The 27,771-nt window shown below is 36.8% G+C and overlaps 1 protein-coding gene across 1 annotated transcript; it reads left to right on the top strand.

The window, feature by feature from the left end:
- The first annotated feature begins 593 nt into the window (after window positions 1-593).
- On the top strand, window positions 594-20,207 carry LOC133516099 (protein toll-like). Its single transcript, XM_061848829.1, has 9 exons — window positions 594-1,425; window positions 2,860-3,637; window positions 3,785-3,966; window positions 7,631-7,767; window positions 12,828-12,989; window positions 16,076-16,241; window positions 16,828-17,060; window positions 17,504-17,665; window positions 17,935-20,207. The coding sequence occupies exons 1-9, from the start codon at window positions 1,260-1,262 to the stop codon at window positions 18,610-18,612; spliced, it is 2,664 nt and encodes an 887-aa protein (XP_061704813.1). The 5' UTR covers window positions 594-1,259; the 3' UTR covers window positions 18,613-20,207.
- Window positions 20,208-27,771: the final 7,564 nt, after the last annotated feature.

Below are 27,771 nucleotides of genomic sequence, written 5' to 3'. Positions count from 1 at the left end.
GAGTATTATAATATAATACGAGGGTTGCTGCGAGGGTAAATATTATGTTATTGTGTTTATGTTAGACTATTTTAATGTATAATTTCAAATGCGATGTACTAATTGCTTTTGAATAAATGAAATGAAATGAACGCCGTTATTTCAAGCTATCAATATGTGGCATAACTTTTATAGAAAACTAGCAACCCGCCCCAGCTTCGCACGGTTACAGTTAAACCTTTTCTCAAGAATCACTCTATTGATAGGTGAAAATCGCATGAAAATCCGTTTAGTAGTTTTTGAGTTTATCGCGAACATATAGACAGGCAGACGCAGCGGGCGACTTTGTTTTATAAGGTGTAGTGATGTGAAGTGGCATTCTTTCATAGACGGGATAACACCTTGAATGGAATTTACAAGTGCCACATCATGCAGTTTCCAAAATGGCGCTTTGTCCGTGAACGTGTCCAACATAACCCTCCAGATGGTCGTTGACGGCGTGCGCGGCGCGCCTGTGCGCGTCGAGTGCGGCATGCCGACCGGCTTCGTGTTCGGTCCCGTCGCGTCAGCTATATCATGCATGTTAATAGTATGTGTAATGTGGTTCACAACTGTAACATCTATATGTACGCGGACGACACATGCCTACTGTATGCGGATAAAGACTTGACTGTAATAGAAAATAAAATACAAGAGGATTTTACTAACATCATTAAATGGGCACATGACAATGGAATTGTTATCAACATAAATAAAACCAAATGTTTGCACGTGCGATCCGAACAAATTTATATTATATTACAGTAGACAAGTTAATCGGCCGCCACGCATAATTGGCCACACGTACGAGTGCCTGCACAGCGCATTACAGAACTGTGAGTGTGAGAGTATCGAGGTTGTGTCAGAGTACAGGTATCTGGGCTTATTAATAGATTACAATTTTTCTTGGAAAAGTCATGTCAACAAGTTATGAGAAAAATTAACAACTGTACTAGTAAAACTACATCAGTTAAAATATGTATTGGATAGGGCCACGATGTTTACCTTATACTATGCGCTGGCAAACTCTCTGTTTTCTTATGCTCTGGCATGCTATGGTAGGACATTTAAAACTTATCTAAACAGTATTAAATCATTACAGATACGCTTTATTACATTTTTTTTTATGAAATTGGCTTTAGTGTGTATAGTAACAATTACCACCGAAGTGACTTCATCCACCTGATGACTCTTTTAAAAATCGCCAATATTTCCTCATTTTGTAACTTGTGCGAGTTACTATGCGTCGCGTAATGAGTGCAGTGATTGTATTAGTGTTGCTTGCAAGCTTGGAATGTGCTAGAAGTTACAATCGTAAAAACCCGCCGGCCGTTTGCCCCCAAAACAGTACCTGTCATTATTTACAAGACGACTCTACTGATCACTTGTTTCGCTACTTATTGAATGGTGAGTAAATGCCGAGTTTGTAGCTAATTATCATATTAATCAGTGAAGAAAATAATCATATTCATATTGATATTCACATGTCGATTCAAAATATTTAGCGTCGCTGACGTCTGAGGTTAATGATTCTTTAAGTTCTAAGTCAAGTGTGGTATCATATTCAACTAAATCACATATTTCATCTAAATCGGTTGAGCGAGCGGTTATTGATTCCCCATACAAACCTACACCTCCCTTCTCACTTTGGGATAAAAACTATCCTATGTTCTTCCCCGGGTATCAAACTATCTCTGTACCAATTTTTTAACTAAGTTAGTTGAGCGATTTTAGCGTGAAGAGGAATTAAAAACAGTTTTTTTTTTCATATTTTATATGTTTTTACTTCGGCGTGGTGTCAATATGATACTATAAGCTATATATGAATCCAGCATCCCCGATTTATACGAAAACGATACCAAACTTGATCTAGTAGCTTAAATGAGATAGATGAAATATAATAAAATAATATAAAACGATTCCTATAAACCTAGAATATATTATGCTCAAGCGATCGACACCAAAATCAAAGTTATTTGTTAAAATTTAGTTAGTGGAAAACGTTTTCTCAGGATATGGAATTTCATAGAAAAATTACCGTTATTACGCTAAGATCGCAAAGCAATTCTTCCCTCTTAAGGCAAAAATTAGTGGTTAAAATTTGACAGTAATGTAGATGGCGATGGCGCTGAATGGCTCAACTCGGGGCCCGATTTTCTGTTAGACCTTATAAAGTCAAAGAATCTTTGGTTGGTGTACCTAGTAGATCTGTGTAAATTGTCCTGAAAAGATTTATAGTTTTAGGAGGGTACCTTTACTTCCAAATTAATATAAATGAGCGTTTCTTAAAAAATGCCACTCATTAATATATTTTTATTTTTTTAAATAATTTTGTGTTATTTGTACTCGTAATCTCGTGATTAGGAGCTCGTGCTCTTTCGATCCTAATGGGATAAATGGGGATTTTCCTATTGTATTACCATTTCCCCAAAACTTTGTATGGCGGTAACAAAAAGGAAAGTTTGAAAAAAGTCTGGAAATATTGGGACACTTTTTTTCTCCTATGATGGAAAGAGCTCGCGATCACAAACGTTGCAAAAAAGCATTTCTTAATTATGTATGGTTCCCTATTTGGAGTTTTCATAGGAGGAACTAGAAATATTGGAAAAAATAAAAATGTGTTTTTTCTACTTTTCGATTTGAAATTACAAAATAACCGTAAATGCCAAGTACATCATATGTTAGGCCGATTTGTAGAAAATTTCAAGGAGTACTGTTATGTATTAACCATGTGCCCCTCCCCTTGATCGAAGTTAACTTCTCCACATTCTACTAATATGCTACTATTGAGACAGTTTTGCTCCTTAGTGTACTTATAATAATGTTTACTTTCCGTTGCAGGATCTAAACGTATAAATATAGAATACACGGGATCAGATAAATATTTCCTGGAGTGCGAAGAGATTATCACATTAGCCGACAACTTACCAGTTCTGGTTGAACATGATAATGTGGAAGAAGTTGAAATTCGCAACTGTAAAGCCAACCAGAATACGTCATATTACGACATATTCAAACTATGGCATATCACTCTGACTAAGACACTACGGCTCACTGAACAAGCCGCGGAACCTAGATTACAGGAACATCATCTGCGTAATCTGCAAATATACAAACTCATTATTGTCGCCAAAAGCTCTAAAAACCCACCGCGCCCGTCACAAGATTTCCTTAGCGGTGTTACAGAACTACGTACGTTAATGCTTAACAATGTAGTTCCGGATGTGCAAGCATTTATGCAGTTCCCTGTAAAGCTAGAGACCCTAATACTAAAGTGCGCGCAAGTGCCAGCTGCGGTCAGAAAGCTAGGAAACGGCAGCGCTTGGCTGGAGCAGTTACCCTCATTGAAAACTCTGTCCATTCAAGAGAGCTCCATTCACGGAGCCGAGCCTTTAACTCTACCTAAATTTAAGGTATCGTTACGAAACTTGACAAATCTAGAATTAATAGGTGTACCGCTTAATTCAAGCAGCTTAACTGGGAAGTTAAATGGCTCATCTATTAAAAGTCTTGATCTCCAGTATTGTGGGTTGACTAACCTATCATATGCCATGTTTGAGGGAGCAAATCTTACCAAACTTAGGATACAGCATCAAAAGTTGACCGTACCAATGCCAAGGTGCGTACACATTAAGCAATGTGAGCGTCAATTTCACTGTTCTCCTTATTTACATAGTGTAAACTCAACAAACAAAAAGAGACGTGCCCTCAAATAAAAGGCCATACTGGATTCGTATCAAAAATTAATAAGTTACGTATGTTTCAGAGGCGTGTTTTCACCGCTGCAGTGGCTGGCGGACCTGGACCTATCACACAACAACTTGGACGGTGCTTCCCTTCTAGATGCAGTGTTTACGCTGCCACGTATGCAGAAGCTAGTAGCCAGTCACAACCCTCTGGGCTCGCTGTGTGGTGATGCTGATGATAACATAAATAATTCTCCTGAACGTGAGATACCTATCAGTGCCTAACATCATGTACCTAGTCCATGCTATAAGTTATACATGTGCATATAAATAACCAACTTGGTGAAGCATATAGTTAAGACGACTGGTGGTAAACCACCATCATAGTGCTCACATTTTTTTTAAAGAATATAGAATACAGTTAGAATTCAATTGGACTGGAACAGATAGTTTTTAACGCGAACTATAGAGATTTATTTTTATTTAGAAAAGGATGTCAGATGCTTTTGGAGCGTTGTTTGCTTAATCCCCTACTGTTGGTGCTGACTACCTACGCCTACGGCCAAATGGCAGGAATAGTTATTTGTACAACAAGAGAGCAAAGTTTGATATTTCTTCGAGTGCTTGTTTTGAGTCCCGTGCAAGCGAAAGATTCTATAATAGATTCACGAGCGTAGCGAATGAATCTAATTTAGAATCTTGAGCGTAGTAAGGGACTCAAAAGCGCACGAGATGTAAATAACTTTGATCTCGTGTAGTACACAAAATTTTTCACGTCAGTCAGCCATCAAAAAATACAACCTGAAAAAATGTAAGTAATCCAGACGGACAGATCACTATTTCACTCATGTTCTCTAAAGGTATTCTAACAATTAACTTTAATTACCGCAATAAAACAAAACGAAAGAAATTTCAATAAAATAATACAAAAATAATGAATTAACGAACATCAATTGACAGTTCAATCGACAACTTTTTTTTGTAAAAAAAAAAACTGTAATATCCGGTCCGAATTGCCGATACTACTATTTGTCAACTATAGTAGAGATCGTTAAAAGTAGTTAAGTAGAATTATTTACTGCGTAACAATTGCGTAAATTTGTATAAGTTCATTGTTTTGATTGTATAATAAAATACGTAAAATATGGTGTTTTTATTAAATTTTAAACTTTTATTTCATTAATTAATTATTACGAATGAAGACTCGTAGGGTGTTTTGGAACGATGCGGTCTGACTTATTTCGGGGGTCTATTATAAACCATCAATGTACCGTTGAATTACGTATGCACTTTTTTTGTCTCTTTCTTTTTGCTAATGACGTGAAAGGGATAAAGACAATAGAATACAAATATTTCGAACTTGTATTAGGCCCCGCACGTTGAATGACATTCGAATCTAAAGGTCACTTGAATGTTATTTTGTCTCACTCGGTGAGCAAAATGCGATTTTGCTCACTGTTTTTAAGCAGCAAATTACCCTTGTTCGAGCTGATGACGTGAAAAATAAATATTCCATCTGTGTTCTAGACGTCCGAGTTTACGATTTTTGCTCATGTGAATGTCAAGTCATTGAGAGCCTAAGCTTTGCTTAAGAGCCAGGAAATTAGAAAGAAACAAAAAATTTGGCGCACCGCGCGAAACTTGTGGCGGAATATTTCGGATTCGTGCGGGTTTGGACGTTTTTCGTCAATATTTCTAAAACTACCTACTTGTGTTTGAAATTTTGCTAGTCAAATCCTTCGGCCATATCATTTAGCTATGTTGCCCTGAAACGCTGACCTGGCGAACTATGTACCGCCTAACCGTCAATGAATATCGTGTTACCTTTTAGCTGAACTTAATTTAGGTTATATATTAAAACAAAAATATTACTTTGTTAATCTACGAAAAGATATCGTGCTAGTCAATCAGTGCCAACCCGTTATACTTACTTGCGTATTTTTTACACGCAATTAATTAATTAATATAGGTTTTATAGCTGACCCGGTGATCCTTGTACAGTCAGCATCAAAAGTAACGGATCAAATAACGCTTCATAAGTATCTACCATTCTGTAACAGCTTAACAAAAAGGGATGTATTTAATATAGAACAACTAAGACTGTAAAATATATACTTTTGAATGTGAAATTTAGAAATTTATCTACGTTTGGAGAAGTTATCCGGAATATCAGATACTTTTGGCGCATTGTTTCATCCGCTACTTTTGATGCTGACTGTACCGCTTAACAGTCATTGAATGTCGTGTTACCTTTTAGGTGAACTTAATTTAGGTTTTTAAAGCTGACTCGGCGAACTTCGTATCGCCTAACAGTCAATGAATGTTTACATTTCGATTCTATGTACCTATACATAGAATACCTGGGTGGGTACCTATCCTAATTTATATATTTAGTAAATTTGAAATACGCGATACAAAACCGGCCCTGTGCGTGTCGGACCACGCATAAAGGATAACTCACGCTAGACCGGGCCGTGGCCAGGCCGCAGCTTCCGGGGCGCTTCATTTTCTATGAAAAGCACCACGTGGCCACCGATCAGGCGTCATAGAAAATGACGTGTCGGACGCCTCGGCCCGGGCTCGGGCCGGTCTAGCGTGAGTCATCTTTAAGGAAGGGTTCCGTAGCTGTAGATCAGCATACATGAACTAGTACGCTACGGATTCGAGTTCTGGTACGAGAATTGGTGTATAATGTGACGAGTACAAACATTTTATTTCCCGAAAAGTGAGTGATGTTTTTTATGTATGTGTATATTTAAGTAGCTGATTTCGAAGCTCGTCGGCGCTTAGAGCTGGACGCCAAGCGCGACGATATAAAAGCCAGACCACCCGCGGCTATGCACTATAATTACGAAAATGGTGTGCTCACATGCCCGCAATGTTCGCGAACTTTTGGTAGCAAGATCGGCTACATCAGTCACTTGCGAGCACACCAGAGACAGCAACGGAGTTGATAGCAGTCGCCGTGGCCGAATCGGCCGTGGAGTTTTTATTATTTAAGTAACTACCATATAAATAATTACGTATATCGTCGCCTAGAATCTTTAGTATGAACTCATATAAACTTTGCTCAGGTAGGCCTAGTTCAATCTGTGTAATGTAGTTTTAAATGGAGCATTGATGCATCACGACGGCTAGTTTACAGATTAGAAGACCTGCCGCGAAACCCGAAAATCGAAATTTCGTTATCTGCCACTATCCCTCGAATATGCAAAAGTCTCTATCGAGAGGCAGATAACGCAATTTGCGTTATATTTTCTATTTCCTCTTAAAATAAACCTGAACATTCAAACCAGGTACCACATTCGAACATTCAAACCTAACTAGGTTGACAGTTTATAATGCACATTGTACAATAGGGTTGTTTCCATCTACAAATCTTAGGGCAGAATTGTATCCCAATAAATTCATTTGGATTATAAGAACATGTTAAATTACTTTTAGGGGACCTGTAATGACCATATTTTTGTAAATATTGAATTTAAAATATCTTTTGGCACACGTCACGTGACCAAACTCGAAACGTCTTTGAAGATTCTGATGACGTCACAACTCTCGGATTGACACTGTTGACAGTTAGGCGATAAACGACAAATGTCAGTTGACAGTTCGTATCTTCTACGTGTGTATGTAGTTATGTGTCAAACCGTAAACTGTGACGTCACACAATTTTCAAAGAGCGTTTTGGGCGCGAAAGCGTCTGTCAAAATATATTTTGGTAATTTAACATATTTAAAGCCGTTTTTAGTATAAAAGTTGAATTTTAGGGCAACTTTTAGTTAATATAGAACGCAATACAAGCGTTTTTCAAAAATTGGAAACAACCCTATTATTTACATATTAAATGACTCTTCATTTCTCTTGATAATTTTTTCTTGTTATGATAATATGTACATGAAGTAATACAGCAGAATCTAATATTTTAGGTACAGCAAAGTGGCCGAAGTCGCTGCAATATTTGAATTTGATCAATACGAAAGCAACCCGAATTTGCCCAGAATGGGTCGAAAACGACGAGCTGATGACGATTGAACTTCAAAAAAACAACATTGGAGATCTTACTGTGAGTTTATTCATGATATGTACAGTGGGTAATCTCAGCAACAGAATCAGTGGGCTCAAATCCTGGAAGGGCATTTGTGACGTTTTTATCTAAAAGTTACCAATTGTCGGTTGTTGATAAGGTTTATTTCAGATTGAAGCTGTATGGAAATAGCGTCTTATTGGAAACGGAAAATAAGTATTTTGTTTGAAAATGATACATTTATTCGAGTGATGAACACGGATATTTGTTCCTGAGTCATGGGGGTTTTCTGTGTAGGTATATAAGTACCTATATATAGTAGTCATATACATAAGTATTTATACAGTGGAACCCAGTGTGGAACCTCAATAGCAGGAGTCTCAAGGGAAAAGCCAGAGCTCGTGTTAACGCGGTTTCGTCTTATACAGGGCATAGACTTGAGTGCTCAGGTAGAACTAAGGAGTTCAAGACCCGATATTTATACACTAGTGGCTCTGTAAGCCGTAGACTTTGCGATAAGCTTAAAAAACCGGTCGCGCGAGTTGGACTCGCGTTACAAGGGTTCCGTACTTCACAATTTTTTTAACAATGGTTTATCTCTTCAAGTGGCGCTATGCCATTTATGAGTTGTTGGAATTTTGATTTTGTTTCAATTAATCGAATTTCAAATTTAAATGACGTAATCGGTCGGGAGCCGATGGCCTACCACTCCAAAGGTTATTTTTGTACGTGAAACGTCTTGAAAACCTTAAATGGGTCGGATCAAAAACCAGATATAAGTAACGGAACGGTGTTATCGCACGTTGGCTTATATGTATTTCTGAAACTATAATAGCTATATGCATTGTTTTTATATCGATGTTTAGGAAAGAAGATCACAAGAAAAAAATTACCCTCCCATAGAAAATGGACCAGCTAAAATGTATGAAACAACCAAAATTATTTTTTCGCGATTTCGGGATTGGTTTTATAGTAATAGTTGCTCAGTATAAACCCAAAACCTCCCTGGCAACGGGAATGCACATATTATTGGTCACCTTGCATACTATTTTTATTTCAAATATAAAATGTACATAATGACAATATTTCAAATAATGTTTAACGTACCTAAGGATTCTTTAATTTTGATGATGAATATTATTATACCAATTGTAATTAAAATACGATGTTACATAGGTATTTATCCTCGTAAGGTCCACCATACAAAATTATCGTATTAACTTGGTCCCTGGCGTATAGTAAATTGAGATCAATTTCTGTTGTTAAAGTAATGAAACAATAGTACATTATGATACAAGTGTGCTAATTTGGTCATTACACACGAGGCGATATTCATAAGAAAGCCGATGTGTGTAATGACCATAGCACACGCGTTTCATACGACGTTTTTCAACACACTTGCGAGGAAAAAACAAAACTTATAAATTCGATTTTTTTTTGTCAAAACAGTAAAAGTACAATTTTCAAAATGGTGGCCTACAGTTTTAACATCGTATAATTGCACCAAGGCGTGTTGGTTTGTAGGCACTTATTCGCCAGTTCATTGAAGTAAGCTACGAACACGTTTTCCAAGAAAGACTAGACGTTTTTGCTGATTTTCCATTGAATAAAAGTTTCATATGCCGCCAATTAATTTTCACCCAATTTTGATGGAAAAAGGCTATCGTTCTCGGCTCTTGCCTCTATTACTATTTACTGGCAGCGTCGATTTTATGTGTTCTACATTTTCAATACTTGAAAATCACATTTTCGTCAATATATAAACTAAAAACATTACTAACTATTCCAATTTTATGACAAATACGGAAAATGGCTGGCGAGTTTTTAGGTATTTGGTTTATGTATTACTTTGATTAAACCGAGTGTACTTACATTCTGATGGACTTTGGAACTTATGACTCTTATGAGGTCAGTTAAGTTATCTAAAACCCGCAATATGATTTAAAATGACACAAGAAAGGCCATACACGCAAAAAGGCCAAACTTTGCGGCAGTTACGACTTTGTTAAAAAAAAGGTTTTTGAAAAAACTCATTAATGGCTCACCCGATCGTGTTCATAATAATTTTCATGGAAAGTATTTGTTACGCCATATTTTATGATTTATTTCGACATTTTTGCACGCTTGGTTCAAAGGTAAAATGGAATAAGTATTTTAGATTTTCGGAGCGATTATTTCCAAAACTATACACTGCTATCAAAAATAGCTCTTAGCAACAATATTTTTTTTAAACCTAACAAATGAGGTGCCACTTGTTTAATTTTTGGAAATAAAACTTTTTACTCTTCTATGTATATAATTTTATAAAATTTTACTTCTACGAGTGAAAAGGCTGTGTCATACGGACGTATATGAGGTTCCCATAAGGGTTTTTGCCATTTCGGCTACGGAACTCTAAAAAAACAGACATTATGGAAAATCGATACAAGTTTTTGTTGTACAAAAAATGTTTATTTGTCGAATTCAGAATCATACAAAGTACATATTGTTAGGTCATATGTTACTCGTATTTGATAAAATTTTATTTTTGGGTTCGCAGTTGTAAATTTCAACGTGTTTTACTGATAGCAGAGATAGCAGTGCCTGTTCGTTGGGGCAATAGTTCTAACCTAACCTACATGCATCAGCACATCACAATTAACAGAACTATTTTATTGGGGTCGCAATTCTCACCTCATCTTAACTAAATTTATTGTTCTACGTGTCTTAATTCGTATGCCTTATTTAAGTATTTTTTTCGAAATGAATGTTTTTGTTTCTATCTATATTCTATGATCTATTTTTATAAATATTGTAAGTCACGTGTTGATATTAGTATTCCGTACCAAATAAGTTTATAATGAAAATTAATGTTTAACTTTTAGCGCGCTCTATATCATATCATGATCATCACCCCTAATAGGTTATTTAAATTTACACAGAGTATTATTTCTTCCGTCAGAACAACAAATGCCGATAAAAAACGTATCTTCTTGTTTTCTGATACCTACCTAAACATTAAATAAAAATATATTAAATAATAATATAATTAATTGTGGCGAGCTGTTGGGGAGTAACGACCCCACGGACCCGAGTACTCCCGAGAGTCGGTCAGGGTTTCCGTCTCCGGCGTGTCTTCGTCGGTCGGAGTGGACCCCAAGGGGACCCGCAGGACTCTCAGCTCTGGCTTGCCTTCATTGGCCGTCCAGAGAGGAGTCGTTAGAGCTAAATGCTCCAGGGGTGGAAGTGAAAACTTGCATAAGACGCGAGTTGGCACAGTGGCTGTTATCAGCCACTGGGTAGAAAGCGGCGTACACCTCTTGACACCCCTGAGCCGCTCACACCGGTGTTGCTCCTGGTCGTCTTCACGACGGCATTTTCAGGGGCCCATCTAGTGGGCGGCGAGTCACCGCCTGCCTCGATAACTAGTGGAAACATTGTTATGGCAGGTGTCCGGACGTCTTTGCAATAACCCAGTCTCATTGTCCTCCCAAACTTCAATCCATAGACCGTTATACTGTTCATTTTTACTACAATAGTCCCAATGCCTGCTGCGACCGGTTCATGGGTGTCTATTGTTGCGCCTGTGAACGGGTTCCAGCAGGCGTTCTACATGACATTAAAGCTCTCCAAGGGGCCTCTACGTGTTGGATCTATATCCCCACGCAAGCCTATCAAAAGACCGGGATTTATAGGCCCGTGAAATCCAAGGAGATATAATAATAAATATATAAGCGCTTGGTCGAATTTGTTAATAGTGTTTAATTTTATTTTATTGTTTTTTGCCAGATTAGGGGAGACCGAGGTGAGTTAAAGTGGTTCGATTTTTATACATAAAACAATAGATAGATGCGCACATATTTATGTAGTAATAGTGTGTAATGACTTAATAGAAACGCAATTATTTTTTGTATAGAAATCGAACCACCTAAACACAAAGATAAGTTGACACAGCGTCCATATCTCGCAAACTATAGACGCTAGAAGTGTTATAAAGACTCGTAAGAAAAAAAATGGTTTATTTTCTATTCTAACCCACTTCAATTATGAAGTATGAACGTGGTCTAGACCTCAGATGGGCAGTTGGGGTTTTTTAGTGGTTAGAGCTAAAATATTGTCAAAAGTAAGTTTCTCGACATTTTATCAGTTTTGTCATTTTTTCGATATAATAATATGTTTAGAGCATCCTGGCAGTGATTTTTATCATATATTTGGACTTATCAGTGGTTAAAGTTAAGTCCATGTTTCGTAAACTGAAAGTGCAAAAAATGTAGGTAAACATCTGGAAAATAGAAGGGCGAGGTATGTTGAAACACATTGTTGCAACTTACCTCGTCAATTTTTTGTTCGAGATTGTCAGAGGCTATTCATTGCTGAAGAAGTGATTCTAAGTTAGAACGTGGAGCGTAGCGAGGGACTCAAAAACACGATATGTTAAGAGACTGTTGAAATCATATTTTTCAATTTTATTTTAGCACTTTGGTTACCATTTAAAGCTAATTAAAAAATAGAAACTCACTGACAACTAGTTTACTCGACATCAAATATTGATTAATGTAGCATATTTTAATCTGCTAAAGAAGAAATTGTAAACTAAAATTCTAAATTGTGCTGCGGTTACCGGTGAAAATGTTTTACCGACGCTAGTTTGCTATTTATTGTTTAAATTCATAAATTATATATATGTGTGTCAACCTAGCTTAGTACCTGTTTCAAGTTACCTCAGTATTAGGAGAGTTGAAAGAGACTGGATTGATGCACAAAACAAATGTTTTTAAATAGTTCTAAGTACACTATGGTATTTCTGTTCTGGGTATAAGATTTCGTTAATCTAGATTTTAATACAACAGAGTTATGACCAAAAAAGTAAAATTTGTTTCAACTCTCCTTGGTCTCCCCTAAGAATGAGTACAGTCATGGTATTAAATATCGACACGGACAAAGTGACAAAAATCTGTGTACACGACCTTATTGCCTGTGTTTTAAGGTAGTGTATACATATTTTTGACAATTTTTACGTGTATATACTTAATATCTTTACTGTACATAATCAAACTATGTTAAAGATTTGTAAAATAAAAAAAATCACTAATGATTATTGCGTGATTTTTATATTGCAGTACAAAGATCTGATTATGAAAAGAGCTATTAGCGGGCCATCGTCACAGCCGGTGGTGTTAAACCTGTCCGACAATCCCAATTTAGGTATTGTCGTAATATCGAGCACCGATAACCTACAATGCCACAACGACTCTGCTCTAAAAGACTCTAACAATCGAACGGTAAGTAGAAAGGCTACATACATGTCTAAAAGAAACATACTCTTACTTTATAGAAAAAAACTAGGGCGTTCGCTAAATGGTGCGGATGCACAGAGCGGACGCACGCACGCGGGTGCCATTGTATAGGTAAAATCCGCCGCATTTTCATACTATTTGCGTCAACCCGCTCACACGCTCTATGTACCCGCGCCAGCAAGCGGACCCCCTTATTATGACTTATTATGTTTTTATAACACTTTTATTTCGGGTGAGAAAAGCTCATACTAAAATAATACTTATACCTAGTTGGTTACTAAGTTCTGTTACTCGATTTGCAACCTCTTTATTTCCGTTAAAACAAATGCTACCGAAAAAATTAAAAATGACTTAATGTGATGGATTTGTGAGCTATAATTATATACCACACATAACGCTTATCTCGTCGTAATGAATTGGGGCCTAAAAGGGAATCGTATCGCAGTAATTGCGTTGCACAAATGTGGGCACCCGCCAAACATGATTTTGAAGTTGCTTGAAAACCTAAAAATCAACAAACAATTTGTTTATCGCACAATTAATAGATACAATAGTACTCAGAGCTTCGATGACCGCAAGAGGTCTGGAAGACAATGCACCGTTCGGACCCCAGCTCTAATAAAGGCAGTGAAGGCGAGAATTGCAAGAAACCCCGTCCGGAAGCAAAAGTTGTTGCTGAAGCTCCCTAAAAAAATTATCATTGAAGACCTTGGACTACACGCTTACCGCAGACAAAAAGGTCATTTGCTTAATGGACGATTAAAGACTATGAGGCTAGAGAGAAGTCGCGTGCTATTGAAGCGGTACGCACAAAATGGCCACCGAAAAATACTATTTACAGATGAAAAAAAATTTACCATTGAAGAATGTAGTAACCGCCAGAATGACAGAGTGTATGCAAAAAACAGTCAAGAGGCGATTGCGGCTATTCCGAGAGTGCAACGAGGCCATCATCCCTCTTATGTGATGATGGCTGGGTGTGTCATACTCAGGGCTAAGCATAAGCAAGCCTGGTTTCGAAGGAACAAAATTGACTTTATTGCCCACGAAGACTGGGGGTCCGGGCTGGATTATTCCATATGGCAGGTTATTGAGAAGAAAGCCTGTGCTAAACTCCACACAAATCTTGACTCCCTCAAGCGGGCCATAGTGAAGACAGTGACGGAATTAGACATGACAATCGTGCGTGCCGCTATTGATGACTGGCCTCGTCGTTTGAGGCCCTGTGTCAAGGCCAGAGGAGGCTATTTTGAATGATATTGTAATATATAATTCCTGATTTTGTGTACTTCATTTTAATATATATTTTAACATATTATTCAACTTTCGTTCGTATATTTTATGTAGATAAAGATTATTGCCGTAACATAATTTAGTAACCAACTAGGTAACTTTTGCGTACTTATCTCCATTCTAAATAATAAATATTTTTATCAAGTCTTAGTTATGTCCTCCTTAATAATTTGGCAACGTCCACAATACTTTGTATTTTTTTCATAACCAGACAGAATTATTGCTACTATTGAGCTCTGATAAGGTTTGAACTCACGACCTTCGTGTTCTCTGTCGATTTAAGGGTTAAAGTAATTTTTATTCAATAAATATCTTTTAGTCGTTGTTCTCAAAGAGGAAAATGGGGGCTGCGTTTGTAGATATTCCTATGAGTTGTACTTTCGTCTTAAAGGCCGCACAACGCATTTACAATACAGGGGGTTTCACGTGTCCATGAGCGACGGTAATCGCTTACCATCAGGCGATTTGTTTGCTCGTTTGCCTCCTATATCATTAAAATATCTTCTATCCAAATCGATATAGTCTGTATTATTGGTCATTGCATGCAGTAATTGATGTACCTAAATATTTTACCCTTGAAATTCTGATGTGGTAGGGAGCGAAAGTAACATCCCTACTTAATTTTTTTTATAATGAAAAACATTTATTTTGCTATACGCTTGATCTGGGGGCACGGTAGTGTCCCCGCCAAGACGAGCAAAGCGAAGCGCAAGGGTACTACCTACCTTTTCTCGAAGCGCTTCGTCGTTTTTTTGAACCCAACTTGGATTTTGATTATACCAGATAAACAAAATTCTCGGGATATAATGTCTCGGGAAATAAATTTCAATTGCATAGCTCTCATATCTTAAATTTTATTCATATCTAAAAAACCGGATTTCGTCACTGACTCACTCACTCATTGATGATCATCAAAACCCTTTGGGTAATTCCTGAACTTCAAAGAGGCTGAAATTTGGTATGTAGGTTAGTATTAGTACACAAAAACAAAAAAATCTAAAACTTGAAAAAAGGGGGATGGAAGTTTGTATGGTACCAATAACCGCAGAATCCATTTAGTTGAAATTTGGTATGTAGAGAGTTTTTGCTATGGGGAAAGATATAGAATATTTTTCAACCCCAAAATCACCCCGTAAGGGTAAGAAGAGGGAGGAAAAGGGCGTTAGGGGGAAAAGGGGGTTGTAGTTTGTATGGGGAATCGGTAAAAAAGCAGATTTTATAAAAAATGCCCCCAGATACGTATTTTAAGATTTTTAATAATAAATCACCCCCAACCCTTTAAATTAGGGGATGGAAGATTGTCATAAGCGACTTACAAAAAGAAGTGAAATCCCTTCAAAAACATGTTCATGTTAAATGATGCCAATGATAGTGAATTAATTTTTCACCATACGCCCATGTGACGGTAGGTATGGTTTCGTCTTGGAAACATTTTACATAAAAATGATTTTGATGGGATTAAGTAAGTAAGATACAACTCATAGGAATATCTTTACTACAGACGCAGCTTAACGCGTTCACTGTACCCATACAAAATGATATGACAAAGTCACACCTCCAAGTGTGCTTCCAGTTTGAAGTTGTCAGCCCATAGAGTACGCACTCCTGAAAAAAAGCTTCATGTCCCCACATTGGTGGGCACCCAGGCATTGAACGTATTAACACTAGCTGCAGATACATCATGTATACTTATCTCAATAAATAAAGTTCAGTATTTCATTATGGTTCAGTCTTGGTTAAAGCATTTAAGAAAGAAACGAAATGTGTTTTTCTTACAGCGAGTAAAGGTGAAACTTATAGCAAGAGATGTTAGGTGTCGTGATCGTGGCGGGTATTTACTGCATAAGGCTCTTAGTGATTGCCCACTGTGGTTGGTGCCTAGCGATAGCGGTAGCAGCCCCAATACCGAAAGTTTATGCCCGTACAACAGTGATTGCTTACCAGGTACAAAGTATTAAGAACACAAATACAACTGTTGTTATCGATCTTAAGATAGAATCATATACTAGCAAACTCTTGTGAGTCATTCATACACTAATAACGATAATATGTCAGTAAAACCGTAAGATCATTAATTTATCACACTTGCTTACAAAGCGTGGTATTCCACTCGGGTGTAGCGGGAATAACAGAGCCGTTTATTCCCTGGGAACTATAGACTTTTTTTAATAATCTCATCCATATATTTTTTATTTCAAGCGTTATATAGTTTTACTTTGAGTTTTGATGATTAGAAAAAAAAATTATAACTCTTTATATTTTTTAATTTTCTTTTTCTGTCATGTTTCGTGCCAAATAGGTCTGCCTTTCAGGACTTTTCGTCAAGAAAATAAAGTGAAAGACAATATTTGTAAATTTTACTGTACTTACTGGCTACGAACTTTATTATTTCTTTAAAAGTGAGATGGATTACAATATGTATAACTTTGAAGCCATGAATGTTATCATACGCACAAAGTAAAAATGCATAATAAATTTAATATAAGTGTCAAGCTAATCAGATGCTTCAAATGCCGGGTATTCTTCGCAGAATGTAATTGTTCCAAGCGGCTGCGCGACAATGCAACAGTTGTGGAATGTTGGGAGGCCCTGCCGCCGGATCCTCGGTGGCCGCCGTCAAGCCGGGACTTCCCGCTGGTGCTGTACGCGGCGCCCGGCACGCTGGCTGCCGTGCCGGCCAACATCGACGTGCTGCTGGAGCTACACGCACCCAATAACAGCATCAGCACACTTGATGGCGGGGATATAGCTGATACGCTTGTCGTTAGTTTTTCAATCAGTAATATTTATTGCAGCATATTTTTCTCTTCGATTTTATTATTCTGCCAAAAAAGCATCAATATTTTACACCTAGTATTATATTCGCGTTGGTGTGTTAAAAAATGTGTTTCACTTGGTAGCAAAATTTGTTTAGCCTCTGTCTGTAACCCTTCACAACTTTCAAGATTGGAAATGGATAAATAACAACTTTGGCCTATTGTAAAACAAATGAGTATTTTTTGTTCGTTTTTGTAAGCTTATTACTAAATTAGTTGGATTAGAAATATAAATTATTACGTTATAAGTTTTAGTTGGAACTCTTTTATTACTTATAATTTTCCATCTTATTTTAAAGAAGTAGAAGTATTATTAAGAATCAAAAAAAGTGACTCATATGTTTACAGTTTTTTTTAACTATTAAGTATTAAACTTGTGTTGTTTTCCAGGAATTAAATGTTAGCTACAACAACATTCGGCATATCTCGAAGGATGCGGCTCTGAAGCTGAGCGCTGAAGGCAAAATCCGCTCTGTCGGACTCAAAGGCAACCGTCTTGATTGTTTCTGCTCCGACGTGCCAGCTTTCGAGCTTCTAGCGAGTAGCAAAGCGGTATATAATTTTACTTCTTTATGTGTAATTACCTGATTTTTCACACGGATGAATAGCGTCCTTGATGTTTTCATTATACAGCTGAATAAATAAATAAATATTTGGGGACTAGTTTTCGACCCCAGGGGTAGCCTAGCCCGAAATTAAATAAATCTTGTTTCCATTACACGTTGCTTATAAATAATTTTCCATTGATAATTTAATTAAAAATTGATTTTGTTATTTTAAAATTATTTATATGACTAACACATTTGTTAACGCTGTTACAGGTGCGTGATTGGAAAGAAACTTTATGCGCTGATAATATTCACGTAATGGAAAAAATGAAAAGTGGGCTATGTTTTCCAACCTTGTACCTAGCACTAGGCTTGGCATGTTTACTACTATTTGTGTTAGCAATTGGATTGGTATTTCACTTTTGCAAACTACAAATAAGACAATTTTTTTTCAAATTAAATTGTTGCCATCGCTATATCTTTAGAGTTCACGATGACATTGAAAAGAAAAAAGATGTTTTTTTATCATATTGCCACGAAAATCTAGCGCAAATGAATATTATAAAAAATTATCTAGAAGAACGAGGTTATTCTACAATAGAACATAATCGTGATTTTGGACCAGGCGATCCTATATTAAGTCAAATCGAAGACTCAGTGCAGCAAGCGCGTCGAACTCTTGTGCTTGTTTCAAATCATTTTATGCAGTCCAAGTGGATGGAACATGAGTTTCGCTACGCACATGAACATGCGTTGAAGTATCAGACATCTAAAGTGGTAGTCGTTCTTTACAACTTAAGTACAGAGGCGAGGGAAATGCTGCCACCTAATTTAAGGTACTATATTAAATACCACACTTACATTAATTGGCATGAAGAACATTTTTGGGCAAACTTGTCCAAGATCCTTGGGACTCCTAAATTTCAGATCGTCGACCTTAACATAGCGTAACCTTTTGGATTTCTTTCAGGAAAATATTGAATTTTGTACCTATAGGTAGAGCTGACAATGTGCTGAGAACGCTACAAGTGTATAGAGTTTTTTTTTACTGTTTGCTCTAGAAATGAGATATAGATAGACAAGGCTTTAGAACAGTTAAACAAAGTTAATGTATTTTAGTAAGTATGACCACAGATAAAGTGTTTAATGGTATTTGGGAGCTTCATTAGCGAAACTTTGTTGAACTTTTAATTTAAATTTTATCTATAAGTCATCGTAGGCATAATATTCTCTGCACGTCTAGTAAGTACGTGTTGCCGCAACTCGTGTGACTTCATATTATGTCAAATCGCGGAAAATCGTGTTCGATGTGGTACTGATGCTCTGTAATTTGACCATCGCAACTTAAGGATTTGCCGCGGACAACATTTAATTTTTCCAAAGTGACTTAAAGTAAATTAACATTAGCAAATTCAGGTTTGCTGAATACATATAAAAAAAGAAATAGGATATTAGATATTTAATATTTAATGGTTTTCTTGACACATCTTTTTACAAGTTTTTTACTTAATTTGTACTGTAAAACATTTCACGGTCAATTTTTACTTTAAGCATCCGATTGAGCGGAGCGTATGTAAATATGTTTACATGACATTACAGAAATATAATGCGTCGTGCAACTAAGATTAAACATGTTAACAATAGCACATAATAAAATAAGATATAATAACAGTGTACACAAAATAAAACAATATTACATTACACTCGAGGGCCTGGCATCCATCACCTCACAGAACCTCAAACATTTATTTCTCACACTCGCCCACCGCAATGCAATCAGATCGCACTCCCTTGCTGACGCCAAGAGCGCATTAAGTAGTGAGAGAGCGCGGGGCAGTGGCGAGTTCCTACGCGACACAGTCTGAGCAGCCGGGACAGCAAGAACGCGTCTTCGAGGCCTGAGAGCTAATTTGGGGACGTCTGGAACAAACAGTCGCACTAGGCGGCTTACTAGTTCAGGACAATCCGACTCGACACGCAGTAACTAATAAACTAAAGGTCCGTCTGACCTCTAATGAATTGTATCCGAGGGTACCTAACAGATACTTTGTCGGGTAGAGGAATGGGTAGTCCCCATAGATTTCCTTGTACAAAAACCTTGGGAAAGTTTTTTGCAGTTTCTCCAGCGTTAAGGCATAAGTTCATTCATACGGTAACCACACGATCGACGAAGCCTCCAACTTGCCTTTAGGGGTATTGTGTATTCTTAATTACTGTAACCATAAATCAGTATATTAATTTTATTGTCCTAGTTGTTCCCCAACTTTTTGTCTTTGTCACATAGTTTAGTTTCATACTGTAAGTTTCGGCTCAGCCGCAAGGTTTGCCGATATTTGGCCGAAACAGAAACTACGACCGAAACATTATTTTTGGTCGAAAATGGCCGAAACCGAAACCAAACCTTCGTTCCGACACTAGTTCGCTTCCGAGATAACTCAATACTGTGTGAATCATTTAACAACGTTTATGAAAATTACTCTTATGATCATTTGAATATAATTTGTATTAATCAAGATTTTGAGTAAACTTATGATATCACTTTTTTCGGTATTATGTTTTAATACAAGATTAGTAAATAAATAGTGTTAAGTATAAAAGTTTTGCCCTTCTTCACAGGTTTTAATCAACTCATTTTATGTTAAAACATATGTTCTTTCGCTTATCACAACCAAAGAGCATAAAATCACTACGTTCTAAGAGACGGAACTTCATACTACGTACTTCAATCAATTTTACGTGTTATGGCTCCATCAAGGTGTTGATGATTGATCACAACGTTTGTTGTGACAGACGACAGACAACTCTTCGTGCCAAAAGTTTCTGACGGGCTTTCAGTAAAAACTGTCATTATAACTAATATTACAATTACCTAATGTTAGTACACTGTATTAGCCATACTATTTTATTAACATCCAAGCAAAACTGCGTTGACATATACTAGATAAAATATTTAGCCGTTACGTTGGTAAGTCTGGAATAATACTATTTGATATAAAAGCCTTATTTCTAGCTCGATGTTGGAAATATGTAAAGTTTACTATTACTGTTTCGTCCAGTATTATTGCAGTTTACCATTTATCAGCGCTATCGTGACCTATTTTCATCGTAAATATGATTTTAAAGCAAAGAACGTGAACAAAAGAACGGAATAGTATGGGAATTGACAGTAACACACATAGCAGTAGCATTTTTGCCATATTTGACCACATCAAGCGCTGTGATCGTTCCGGCTTCCCCACCACCCGCTTTGCACGCTTTCAATAGAGGACGATGGAAAATATAATCATTATGACATTTTAATTAAAAAAAATTGTAAAACTTGTGGTTTTATTTCTATCCTAAGATGTGAATTCCAATATATCCAAATATATACTATGGTTCAATCAAACTACAACATATAAAATAGCAGTCCGACTATTAATTTTTTCTTAATTTCGTTCTTATAAGCGACTTGCTGGAAGCTGACCTGGAAGTCAAATGAAATAAACCATAACTTAATTTCAAAGAATATCACCTTGACTTACATAATCAATCATCATCTATGTAATTTCCAATAGGAACATAAGTACTTAAAATTAGTTTCAAACTTCCTTTAATGATTTCTCAAAAGTGCAATTTTAACATGTGTAGTGTAGGTATGTTTTTTAGGGTTCCGTACCCAAAGGGTCAAACGGGAGACTCCGCTGTCCGTCCGTCCGTCCGTCTGTCACCCGGCTGTATCTCATGAACCATGATAGCCAGTAGAAGTTGAAACAGATTATGTATTTCTGATGCCGCTATAAGAACAAATACTAAAAACAGAATAAAATAAATATTTCTTTCCAATCTCGAGGTTCTCATCCAATCACCGAAGTTAAGCAACGTCGGGCGGGGTCAGTACTTGGATGGGTGACCGTTTTTATAGATAATGGTACGGAACCCTTCCTGTGCGAGTCCGACTCGCACTTGGCCGGTTTTTTAAATATGGGTACGGGTCATGACTCTTTTTGTATTAGATAGCTCATTCAACGTAGATATATCTATACTTAACTCAATACCTGCCATAAGGACCCTTTAGGCATGGACAGCGACATATGATTACAATGGATTGACTTTATGTAACAGCAATGCTACAGCAAGCAGAATTTGGGTTAACCAATGAGTATTTATGGTAGGACAGATGAAGATTCCAAGAAAAATCGTGCCTATGGGTTTGACAGCTGTATTAGATGACGCTGTACGGTGCCATATATTGTTATGTTGGTGTGCATGTGAAAGGTCAATACTATAGGCAATCAGTGTTACGACATAATGCACGAAGCCGCATAGATCATCTACATTAGCTACCAAATCCTAAGAACGAGTAATCAAGTAATCAAATTTAACTATATTAAGTTCAAAGATTATCAAGTAGTGTTTTAAAAATATGTTATTAAGGGTTGGCAAATACATGCAGAATACATTATCTGACAAATAACACTAACAGCTGGCAAATGTGAGCACTTATCATCGCAATTTTCAGCATATTTTCACACAATTTCGGCGTTGTCTTAGTAAATTTGTGTCGGTTTTAACTGTTTAAATTACATCAGCAGGAACTGAAAAATTTGGGGAATTACCCAAATTTTTTAATTCCCCAAAATTTTCAGTTCACCACGCCACGCCAGTTCATCACTGTCACTGTTTCTCGAAATCAATCTAGCAGACAACAACCAATGCTTTGGAAAAATATTAAGAACATTACTTATACTAATAAAACAAACAGGGCAAATATATCACTGTCTAATCTGAAATCTTCTCCGTTAGAGTCTGCGAATTTCATTAACGATTACTTTATAAATATTGGTAATTAATTGGCTCAGTGTATACAACCAACGGCGAATGAGCTTAACAATTACCTGCGAAATATACCTGGCCAAAGTAATTCCTTTGTACTTACGCAAACAGATGATGTTCTTAAAAATGGCAATGCCCGAAATAGTGTCCGTAATAACATACTTTGTTAATACATGCTTTAACATGGGATCGTTTCCGGTCCCCCTCCCCTCAAACAGGCAATTATCACACCGATATATAAGGATGGGGCGAGAGACAACGTTGGTAATTATAGGCCAATCTTAGTGCTCCCTGCAATTTCAAAGATCATAGAAAACTTATCAATACTAGGCTTCTTAACTACTTAAATAAATTTAATATAATATCTTCTTCACAATTTGGCTTCAGGCAAGGGATTTCAACTGAGGATGCTGTAACTAGCCTCTGCTTGCAAATAGTTGAACAAATAGACAGACGTGAGAAGTGCATGACGGTCTTCTTAGATTTAAAAAAGGCATTCGACACTGTCTCTCTCCCCATCCTTTTACATAAATTGGAAAAAGTTGGAGTAAGAGGAACCCCACTGGCTCTATTCGAAGATTACCTTAAAAATAGAAGTCAGTAAACTAAATTAGAAAATTATATAAGTAAAGCCCAAGAAGTGACCTGTGGTGTTCCTCAAGGTAGCGTACTCTGTTCGACGCTTTTTCTCGTTTATATCAATGATTTGTGTAATATGCAATTAAAAAATGCTAAAATTTACTCTTATGCCGATGACACAGCCAGGGATCGGAACCGGTTTTTTTGAAAAACTTTGAAATAAACATATATTTCGGTTTATTTTATACTCCAAATATAGGACTCGGTTGTGTTTTTTGATAACGACTTCGTATTATTAGATTGCCCAATTAGAAATGAAATAATTAACAAAGAACGAAAAAATACCGTTTTCGTTCCCATACAAAAAATACCGGTTTCCGATCCCTGGACACAGCTGTTACTTTTACTGGTAAAACATGGGATGATGTAAAAGCTAATGCTGAAGAGGGATTACAGCAAATAGGAAAGTACCTTAACAATAATATCTTCTTCTTCTTCTTTAGCCCTTCTCTACCCTTCGGGTGTAGGCCTCCTTCATTTTATGCCACTCGTCACGGTTCTGTGCTACCTGGAGTCACTTCTTCCCCGCAGTCCTTTTGATGTCGTTGTCCCAACGCATCTGGGGTCTACTTTGAGGACGTTCCTCCCCCCATGGTCGCCACTCCAGTAGACGTTTGCTCCACGAATCGGTTTTCGTGCTATATGACCAGCCCATTCCCACTTCAATCTGGCTACGCGTTTTACAACATCGGTGACCTTGCTCTTCTGTCTCAGCCACTCATTAGTTTTATGGTCTATCAATGTGACTAATTTCCTCTCTCCCATCTTATCTCTTCCCAACTAATTTTCTCTCTAGCGCCCGTTGGACAACGCTTAACTTATGTAGTATGTCCTTGGTGAAGACCCAGGTTTCAGCTCCATAAGTGAGAACTGGCAGGATACATTGGTCAAATATGCGGGCTTTTTGTTTGGCCTTAAATTTAATTTGAAGGCAAACTCTAAATTCGAATAGGCTGCCCAGGCTAGTCGTACGCGTCTGTTGATCTCATTGGTTTGGTTCCTCTTTCCGGTCACTATCTCTTGTCCCAAATATACGTATTTATCGACAGTTTCGATGGCGGAACTGTCAACTGTGATATTCGCCTTGACTTCCGTATTGGTCATAACTTTTGTCTTGTCTAGATTCATTTCCAGGCCACACCGTATGGAAGCATCACTGAGTTCTTGGATCATGCATTGAAGTTCAGCAGGATCATTGGCCAATAAAACAATGTCGTCAGCAAACCGCAAGTTATTTAAGCGACAACCCAATATATTCAATCCACGATTTTCCCAGTTGAGGCTTTATAAGATATCCTCTAGCACCAGAGTAAACAATTTTGGTGAGAGCGTGTCTCCTTGTCGTACGCCTTTCTTAATCCTAACTGGCTCAGTCAGTGGGGGTAGGTTGACTTTTAAGGTGGCTCTCTTGTACATATTTTCAATTAGAGCAATATATCGGTAATCTATACGAGCATTTTGTAAAGATTCTAAGACCGACCATGTTTCAACACTGTCAGATGCGTTTTTTGTAGTCTATAAATGCTAACCACAATGGCATTTGATATTCAGTCATCTTTTCTATAATGATTCTCATCGACAATATATGATCCAATGTGCTGTGACTACTTTTAAATCCGGCTTGCTCCACTGGTTGGTATGAGTCAAGTTTGTATAGGTGTGAGAGTTACCTTTTTTATAAAGTAAGATGACCATGGCACAATTCAAAATCTCGGATATATTTTGCTCCTCCGAGCATTTGTTAAAAGCCGTTTTAAGTAGCTCTCTTACTCTATAATATATACTTACCCTTAATACTGATAAAACCAATTATATATGTTTTGGCATCTACAATGATTCTCAGCCAAATGAAGACTTTACCATCAAAATCCACAGCTGTTGCAATACCCCTAGCGAAACTGTACCTGTCCTAATATCAAAAAGGTAACAACCACCAAATATACCTAGATTTCTAGACCAGCGCCTCTCCTGGTATCCACACCTCGAACATGTTTCTGGACGACTACGTAAACTGACTTGGATTTTCAAAACATTAATAGAGGTTGTGCCAAGAACGAACTCTGAATCAAAGATATCCAGTAGAGACCTTTTAAAAGAAATGTATATATATTTGGTTCAATCAGTGTTAAGATATTGCATACCGGTTTGGGGAGGGGCAGCAAAAACCAAATATATTCAGATAGAACGTTCACAGCGTGGCTTGATTAAAGTAATGTATTTTGAAAAAACGAAGATTCTCCACAGAAATACTGTACACCATAATCTAACATCCTAACTGTTAGGCAACTATATATAATGTCCACAGTTTTTAAAGTACATATTTAGATCCTTGCCATATGATTCTAGTACAGAAAATAGAAGAAGGAAAGATGTTGTTGTGAATAATAAGACTAGAACCATATTTGCAAGAAGACAATTTGACAAATTAGGTAGTGACAAATAATAAATAGGTAGGTATCTATTGAGATGTATGGAAAAAATTACCAGCACCGTAAAACAGGTATTCCAAAATGGCTTCAGGGAAAAAATTATCATGAGACGGAGCGACAAACACACACACACACACACACACACACACACACGCACGCACGCACGCACGCACGCACACACTCCTATCCTAAACATTATCAGGAATACACTGTTAAAATCTGTCGAAGTCGAAGAATGTCGAAGAATTAGATTTAAACAGATACTTTTGAACGCGAACTGTACCGAACTACCGACATATCCCTATTTTGTAAATACATAAATAATATTAAACCTTGTGTGATAATCAAAACATTTTTATTTTTATTAATATAAATAGTACATCGGAATATTCGCACTTCCACCAGAAAATGATTTCATAAATTGTTTCGAGTTGAGTAGTACGTGGTACGAGTGAATAGCAATGACGAAGGTTCGTCTAATTGAAGTTTGATTAAACTCTATGTACCTCAATCTAATTATAGTTCACTTACCTCGGCAGCATGAGTTACTATCTCTAGGGTACCAATTTCTAGATAAAGATTCTCAAAAAATATTTATACCCATCTCAAAGAAGTTCCTGTAAAAACCCATCAAGCTTCAGTAACTATGTTTCAAAAAGAGGAACTACCCCCAAATCCCAACTACAACCAATTTTTTTATAAAATTACATAACTTGAAAATGAACACAAGGTTTAGTAAATAGTAGGATGAGTCACTAAGTCTAAAGAGATGATTAATAAGTACCTAATCTTAGAGTGGCTGGAACTGTTAATCATCAAATAAATCAAGATTACAAAATCAAGGACAACCAAAGTGCATTTAGTAGCTTCGAAAAAAACTACGGTTGAGCTGTGGCTAGGGATTACAAACCGGCAAACCAATTTTGTTTTTCACAGTTAAAAACCGGTTTTCAAAGCCCTTAACCGATGACTAACCGAAATGGAGACGAGCCCATAAAATATGCAGATAAAAGTGTCAAGGTTAATGATTTTTGAGTATTACGTAATGATATTATATTTTTAATTTCTTTGTGATCCATAAACCACACAAGGCAGTATGTCAGCTTGTAGAACTAATTCATCCTTTTTAGGGTTCCGTAGCCAAATGGCAAAAAACGGAACCCTTATAGATTCGTCATGTCCGCGCGCGTCTGTCTGTCCGATTCTGTCACAGCCACTTTTTTCCGAAACTATAAAAGCTATACTGTTCAAACTTGGTAAGTAGATGTATTCTATGAACCGCATTATGATGTTTACACAAAAATAGAAAAAAAACAATAAATTTTGGGGGTTCCCCATACTTAGAACTGAAACTCAAAAAATCTTTTTTCATCAAACCCATACGTGTGGGGTATCTATGGATAGGTCTTTAAAAATGATATTGAGGTTTCTAATATCATTTTTTTCTAAACTGAATAGCTTGCGCGAGAGACACTTCCAAAGTGGTAAAAAGTGTGTCCCCCCCCCCCCCCCCGTAACTTCTAAAATAACAGAATGAAAAATCTAAAAAAAATATATGATATACATTGCCATGCAAACTTCCACCGAAAATTGGTTCGAACGAGATCTAGTAAGTAGTTTTTTTTTAATACGTCATAAAAATTAAAAAAAATTTTTTTTTTCATCAAAACCATACGTGTGGGGTATCTAGGGATAGGTCTTCAAAAATCATATTTAGGTTTCTAATATCATTTTTTTCTAAACTGAATAGTTTGCGCGAGAGACACTTCCAAAGTGAAAAAATGTGTGCCCCCCCTGTAACTTCTAAAATAACAGAATGAAAAATCTAAAAAAAATATATGATATACATTACCATGCAAACTTCCACCGAAAATTGGTTTGAACCAGATCTAATAAGTAGTTTTTTTTAATACGTCATAAATGGTACGGAACCCTTCATGGGCGAGTCCGACTCGCACTTGGCCGCTTTTTCTTTTAAGTTTCCTGTTACCCTGTCAAGACCTGACAATATCGTTTCAATAATAGTTTAGTTCAAAGTATCCGTGATGAAACAAACAACAGTTAAACTGTGTTGACTAGGCATCACAGACATAATAAAGAGCCAAGCCAACGTTTGTTGATAGGAATCTAAATAGTCAGTTACGTATAAAATATAAAATACATATATTACCTGAATTAATAATTTAACTTGATAATAATAACATTGATATTTGATTTACATACCAAT

The sequence above is a fragment of the Cydia pomonella genome, chromosome 3 (genome assembly GCF_033807575.1).
Source record: "Cydia pomonella isolate Wapato2018A chromosome 3, ilCydPomo1, whole genome shotgun sequence".
Lineage (NCBI taxonomy): Eukaryota > Metazoa > Arthropoda > Insecta > Lepidoptera > Tortricidae > Cydia > Cydia pomonella.
Note: the sequence above shows the minus strand (reverse complement) of the source record. Positions and strands in the feature narration are given on the sequence as shown.